The sequence below is a fragment of the Rhinatrema bivittatum genome, chromosome 5 (genome assembly GCF_901001135.1).
Source record: "Rhinatrema bivittatum chromosome 5, aRhiBiv1.1, whole genome shotgun sequence".
Lineage (NCBI taxonomy): Eukaryota > Metazoa > Chordata > Amphibia > Gymnophiona > Rhinatrematidae > Rhinatrema > Rhinatrema bivittatum.
Genome location: NC_042619.1, coordinates 10401334 through 10409054, shown reverse-complemented (window position 1 = coordinate 10409054; position 7721 = coordinate 10401334). Strand labels below are relative to the sequence as shown.

The window sequence follows — 7721 nt, the reverse complement described above, 5'->3', positions numbered from 1 at the left end:
AATGGCATTTTATCAGGACCTTGAAAAGATTGATGAGCTAGCGAAATGTTCTATATATATAACCAAGAGATCATGCACTTTGGTGGGACTCTTAGGAGCTGTGCAGAGACAGTTTAAAAATAATCGTATTGCTAATGCACAGAAATCCTGATTTCACAGTAAGCATACAGCTCTGATCAGAATGGATGCTAATACATTTCCTGTGCGCGTCTGAAATACTCCAGAATACACAGGAGGGTATATGAGACAGAGGTGCCCATTAAGTTTTCTGATCAGAAGTGACCTTTCCCCGACAGACCATCTTCAGTATCCTCTCCTGGATCTGCTTTGTCTTCACCCCATAGATGATGGGATTTACCATGGGGGGGACAAGGAGGTAGATATTGGCCACAGTAATGTGAATAGAAGGGGCCACCTTGTTCTTAAACCTCTGTATAAAAACGGAGAAGAGAAAGGGCGTGTAGAAGACAGCAATCACGCAGACGTGGGCAGTGCAGGTGCTAAAAGCCTTTGCCCGGGTATCCTTCGAAGAGAGGTTCATGACGGATCTAAGTATCAGTGCATAAGACAAAGCGATAAGCAGCACGTCGATCCCACCTATGAACAGAGACACGCTCAACCCATACACAAAGTTGACTGTAATATCTGCACAGGCCAGCTTTGCTACAGACATGTGCTCACAGTACGTGTGATGAATGACGTTGCTGTTACAGAACGGCAGTCTTTTGAGAAGGATGGGAACTGGAGACACAAGCACTGCACTTCTCATTAAAACGATGACCACCATTTTTGCTAGGAGTGTGTTGGTTAGGATAGCCGTGTATCTCAGGGGATTGCACACTGCAATATAGCGATCTAAAGCCATTAGTGTCAGGATTCCAGATTCAATACTACCCAAGTATTGAATTAGGAACATCTGCAACAGACAGACATCGAAATGTATTTCCTCAAGTTTGAACCAAAAGATTCCAATTGCCTTTGGAAGTGAAGAGGTAGATAAAGCAAGATCAATCCCTGCCAACACAGAAAGGAGAACATACATGGGCTGGTGGAGGCGTGCTTCGGTTTTGATAATAAAGATGATAAGACAGTTTGCTATAATTGTAATCACATACATCGAACTGAATGGGATAGAGATCCAGATGTGCACATCTTCCAATCCTGGAATACCCTTCAGGACAAAGAATGAAGGCTGGAAAAGGGTATTATTGAAGGGTGACATAATGCCCTTGCCAATGTCAGGCTTAGTTCCTCTGAAGCATTCTTGACCTGTATAGAATGGCAAATTGAAAAATAAGTTAATGAGCATCAATAGCAAAAATTAAGGAATCTGCAAATTTTCAAACTTTGGAGAAAATCTTCCAATAAGAAGCAATAGACACCAATACATTTGTTTCTATGCATTGCATTGTGTGAAAAAGCAAGTTAAAAATGGAAAGAAAACATTCAAATATCCTAGTGAATTATTTTCACCCATTTACTTACGGAACATCTGCACTGGAACTATAGAACAGGCAATCTTTGATCTTGGAGCAGTAGCCAGCTGCACCTCCTGTTGATTAAGCTGTAGAAGCTCTATTCGTTATTTATTAAGTTATTGTAAAAGCTTTCTAGCTCATATAATTCCTGGTTGTATGCTGATTACAATAAAAACAGGCACATTAGTGTGGAGAACTCTACTGGAGATGGATTGAACCAAATCATGGTGAACCTAGAAGATGTGGTAGACCTGATTGACAAACTAAAGAGTAGTAAATCACCTGGACCGGATGGTATACACCCCAGAGTTCTGAAGGAACTAAAAAATGAAATTTCAGACGTATTAGTAAACATTTGTAACCTATCATTAAAATAATTCATTGTACCTGAAGACTGGAGGATAGCAAATGTAACCCCAATATTTTAAAAGGGCTCCAGGGGCGATCCGGGAAACTACAGACTGGTTAACCTGACTTCAGTGCCAGGAAAAATAGTGGAAAGTGTTCTAAACGTCAAAATCACAGAACATATAGAAAGACATTGTTTAATGGAACAAAGTCAGTATGGCTTTACCCAGGGCAAGTCTTGCCTCACAAATCTGCTTCACATTTTTTAAGGAGTTAATAAACATGTGGATAAAGGTGAACCGGTAGATGTAGTGTACTTGGATTTTCAGAAGGCATTTGACAAAGTTCCTCATGAGAGGCTTCTAGGAAAAGTAAAAAGTCATGGGTTAGGTGGCGAAGTCTTTTGGCTAAAAGACAGGAAACAGAGGGGAGGGTTAAATGGACAATTTTCTCAGTGGAAGGGACTGGGCAGTGGAGTGCCTCAGGGATCTGTATTGGGAACCTTACTTTTCAATATATTTTTAAATGATCTGGAAAGAAATATGACGAGTGAGATAATCAAATTTGCAGATACAAAATTGTTCAGAGTAGTTAAATCACAAGCAGACTGTGATAAATTGCAGGAAGACCTTGTAAAACTGGAAAATTGGGCATCAAAATGGCAGATGAAATTTAATGTGCAAGGTGATGCATATAGGGAAAAATAACCCATGCTATAGTTACACAAAGTTAGGTTCCATATTAGGTGCTACCACCCAAGAAAGAGATCCAGGCATCATAGTGGATAACACATTGAAATCGTCGGTGCAGTGTGCTGCGGCAGTCAAAAAAGCAAACAGAATGTTGGGAATTATTAGAAAGGGAATGGTTAATAAAACGGAAAATGTCATAATGCCTCTGTATCGCTCCATGGTGAGACCGCACCTTGAATACTGTGTACAATTCTGGTCGCCGCATCTCAAAAAAGATATAATTGCGATGGAGAAGGTACAGAGAAGGGCAACCAAAATGATAAGGGGAATGGAACAACTCCCCTATGAGGAAAGACTAAAGAGGTTAGGACTTTTCAGCTTGGAGAAGAGACGACTGAGGGGGGATATGATAGAGATGTTTAAAATCATGAGAGGTCTAGAATGGGTAGATGTGAATCGGTTATTTACTCTTTCGGATAGTAGAAAGACTAGGGGACACTCCATGAAGTTAGCATGGGGCACATTTAAAACTAATCGGAGAATGTTCTTTTTCACTCAACGCACAATTAAACTCTGGAATTTGTTGCCAGAGGATGTGGTTAGTGCAGTTAGTGTAGCTGTGTTTAAAAAAGGATTGGATAAGTTCTTGGAGGAGAAGTCCATTACCTGCTATTAAGTTCACTTAGAGAATAGCCACTGCCATTAGCAACGGTTACATGGAATAGACTTAGTGTTTGGGTACTTGCCAGGTTCTTATGGCCTGGATTGGCCACTGTTGGAAACAGGATGCTGGGCTTGATGGACCCTTGGTCTGACCCAGTATGGCATGTTCTTATGTTCTTCTACAGGAGTATCCTCTACCAGAAGGAGCACATCCTTTCAATAAGTGGGTGGAGAAGTAGAATTTGTTGGGTCATACCTCCCCTATGTGGGAGAAAGAAATGCTGGAGTCCTACACTATAAATACCCAAGGCACCATTTTGAGGCATGGATTTTGAGTTAGCCCTTGCAGGAGGAAGGATATCACTTTGCCTGCTCCTGTTTATATGATTTTTCTGGGGAAAGGACCTTCTAGGCATGAATCCTGAGTATAACCAGTGCAAGATGCGAAGAATTGGCATGATATGTTCTCTAAAGTCAGCACCCACTAAAGCCTGTGCTGCAGAGTTCTGAACCACCTGCAAAGATTATAGCACAGAATGTGGGAGCTCTAAATACACAGGCCAATTCTGTAAGAAGCGCGGGAGAACAAGCACTCCGTGTTGAGCGCCCACTCTCCCAATGCACACCCAGCCACCTCTCCTGGGCACGCAATCCCATATTTAGATGAGGGGGGTTGCGCTAAAAGGAGGTGCTAGGGATGATTATGCACCCCTAGCACCTCCTTGGCCCAGGAGAGATGGCTCTTTCAGCAGGTTCAGGAAACCGACGCTCAATTTTACGAGCGGCAGTTTTCCGAACCCACTGACAGCCATCGGTTAGGAAAATGGACGCTGTTAAAATTGAATGTCCATTCTCCTAACCGGCCTGGCCAGCACATATTTATTTAAATATTTTTAAAAAATACTTTTGGTATTTTCTGCTTTTCTGTACACTTTTTTTGCTGCTCATAAATTAATGCCTGCTCAAGAAATGGACGGATTGGCCACACATTTTACTTTCAGTATTGCAAGTGACTAATAGCCTCATCAACATGCAGTTGCATGTGATGTGTGCTATTAGTTTCCATGGGGTTTGGCCACACGTTTTCAACACACCAAACCCCTTACAGTATAAGGGGTAATAGACGCATGTCGAAAACACTCAGCCAACCTTGTGTTAGACAGTGTGCTTGGCCGAGCACACTTTACAGAATCAGCCCGACAGTGAATTGTGGTAGTGAAGACATGGTAATATCAATGCCTGAAATACCATGTGGAAATCACTTGATGATAGACAGGGCTTTCAGTTTTCATAATATTTGAAGCTTTAAAGAACATGTTTTACTACAGCTTTAACCTGCGTTTTCAATGAAAGCTCAGGCTCAAATTTGAATGCCTATATTTCTAACATGCTGTGGAACTGGAATTTACCATCCTGCAACTGGAAATGAAGCAGGAGTATTATCTGGAAAACTACTTAGTACTATCAGCTCCGTTTTCCCAAGGCTCAATGTGCGTCTATTGCTAAACATCCAGTTCTTAATACATCGTAGGTAATCAGCAGCAACAGCTCAAGCAACGTCAAATGTGGCTGTCCCAAGGATGAATTATCTTTCCCCATCTGTAGTTGCTGTTTTTCACCTCTAGATGGGGTTAATTACAAACCCACATAAGTTCAGTGGCACCGTTGTGATTATTATTTTTCTCTTTCTCCGATACTTTCTGACCCAATCTGCTTGTTCAGGGCCAGAAGCAGCTGTGGGCAGCAGCGATTGCTCCTCATACCCCCCACCCCCAGCCCCACCCCCAAGCCGCCAGAAGGAACACTCACTGTGAAGTAGACATGACTCCAAACTCTTAGTTGCAGCATGCAAGGATTCTTTACTTGGGAAACTGGGAAATGATAAACAATAAACATTATATACAAGGAGGAAGACAAACTCATTTCACATTACATCCTATCCAGATGCCCTTGCAGACCGTCCCTTCCTCTACAGGGTCAGGTGACATGCATCGGGGAACATTAAACTCTTGCCCTCTGGCCTGGAGGATGACCTTCTGCTCTTGCTCCTCCGAATCCTTGAACATAAGTTGCACCTGGGGGTGCCAAAAGGCAAAATCTTCAGAGCAGAGAGGTGCAGGGATGATGGAATTGCTTTAGTGTTACCAAATAGCCTGATACAAAGGCTTTCAAAAGCACACACAGTAGGAGAAACATGAAAATGGTTTAGCAGTGTCCCAACTACAGTAAATTTAGCTCATTTGGCCTAAAAACTTTCTAATTCAATTTCATCCCTCCAAAATGTTTAATAAAAACATGGAATATGATGGCAGATTGTGACCTGAAGACCCACCTAATATGCCCATTTCTTCTTTGTTATGCAATACCACTGACCCCATCTGTTGTCTACTTCACCCATCTCCACCCTCATACTGCTACCCCTTCTAGAGTTTTTTTCCTCCAAAAAACTACCTGCCTTTTGTGTATGATTTCCTTATTCGAATGCTTTCTTTAGGAGGATTGAGACCATAATCTCCATTGACTCTTTCTCTTATTAGTTTTCCAATGTCATTGCAATTATTATGATACTTTATATAGCATTACTATCACCCTTATTAATTATGTGGATGATTTAACCAAAAGGAGAAAAGGATCACCATAAAAAATATGAAACAACACTCCCAGCATAAGAACATAACAATTTGAGGTTCGCCATACTGGGTGAGACTGATGGTCCAACAAGCCCAGCCTCCTGTTTTCAACAGTGGCCAATCCAAGTCACAAATACCTGGCAGGATCCCAAACAGTCAATAGATCCCATGCTGCTAACACCCAGCGGTAGGTAGTGGCTTTCCCCAAGTCTTCCTTGTTCATAATAGTTTATGAAATTCTCCTCACTGAATATATTTTTTAAAGGTTTTAATATGAGTTTTGACCTCTATGGCCAACTTCTTTCCACATTTTCTTTTTTGGCCTGCCTTATCAATGTTTTACAATTAACTTTACCAATGCTTATGCTTTTTCCTATTTTCTTCAGATAAATCCTTCTTCCAATTTTTGAAAGAAGATCTTTTGGCTAAAATAATAATTTTCATCTCGCCGTGTGCATTTTAAAAGGGGCTGGGCCTCGGCAAAGGAATGGTCCAGGGGGGGCAAGGTGGGGCTGGAAGCGCCCGATACAGCGGCCATTTGCCGCTGTGCTGGGGGATCGCGCACCGGCACCAACTTGCTACTGCTCCTTTGGAGGAACAAAAGGCAATACAAAAAAAATAGGGGGACCTAGGATAGGGATAAGGGGTGGGTAGGAGAGGGGAAGGGAAAGGGAGGTTAGTGTAGGGGGTAGGGAAGTTCCTTCCCAGTCCGCTCCTTAATTGGAGTGGACTGGGAGGGAACTGGGGAAGCCTGACGATGCATAGCCACGTGATTTTTGCATATGTCTTCCCCCCTTGCACGCCCCACCCGTGATTTTGTAACATGTACACACCGGCACGTGCATGTTATAAAATCGCACGTCCATGTGTGTTCGCCGGGTAGCACACGCACATGGATGCGCGCACTTATTTTTTTTAAATCTACCCCCTTAGTAAGGAGTATACTGGCTCTGCTTCTGAAGCAATCTATTTATCTATCTATTTAGTTATTTATTTTTCTATACCGATGTTCAACTAGTGTTATCACACCGGTTTACATAGTAACGAAGGAATCCATTAACATAGGTTTCTTCTTTACAATGAGACTTTACAAAGAGTCTGAGTAGCTGTGTAACATGAGTAACTTTGTAGCCAGGGTTGTCTATTATAGCAGAAGAAGTGAAGCCATTATAACATGACAGCGGAAAACACTACATCATGATACTGCTAGATCTGTCCGCAGCATTTGACACAGTAAACCATGACATACTATTGAAAAGACTGGAAGAAATTGGATTACAAAACAAAACAATTAAATGGTTCACATCCTACCTTAACAATAGATCTTATCAGGTACAGATAAAAAACTCAATATCAGACAAAATCACACTAAAGACAGGAGTCCCCCAGGGTTCAACACTCTCAGCAACTCTATTTAACATTTACATGCTTCCCCTCTGCCACCTACTGGCTGGGCTAGGGATCATACACTACATATATGCTGACGACATTCAATTAATTCTACCAGTTGAAGAATCAATTGAAAAAACACTAAACTTTGCAATGTTATACCTAGACATAATTAAACAACTATTAAACCAAATGGAACTGGTAATCAACATTTAAAAACAGAATTTATACATCTTGAGCGAAAAGACATCGAAAGAATTCAAAATCCTATTCGACTTAAAAATGACAAATCTGTAGAGTTAACTAATAAAGCTAGAAACCTAGGAGTAATTATAGACACGGAACTGAGCCTTAAGCAACACATATCAATAAAAGCAAGAGAAGGCTACGCCAAACTAATGGTCCTTAGAAGACTAAAACCCTTATTAAATCAGGAACACTTTCGTACAGTACTACAAGCATTAATATTTTCCAGCACGGACTACTGTAACACACTTTTCCTAGGATTACCATACACCACT

General features: G+C 41.4%; 1 protein-coding gene across 1 annotated transcript; it reads right to left on the bottom strand.

The window, feature by feature from the left end:
- Nucleotides 1-259: 259 nt before the first annotated feature.
- LOC115091649 (olfactory receptor 52N4-like) lies at nucleotides 260-4691 on the bottom strand. Its single transcript, XM_029601812.1, has 2 exons — nucleotides 4644-4691; nucleotides 260-1192 (listed from the first exon to the last, which is right to left on the bottom strand). Exons 1-2 carry the CDS (start codon nucleotides 4689-4691, stop codon nucleotides 260-262), a joined length of 981 nt encoding a protein of 326 aa, XP_029457672.1.
- Nucleotides 4692-7721: the final 3030 nt, after the last annotated feature.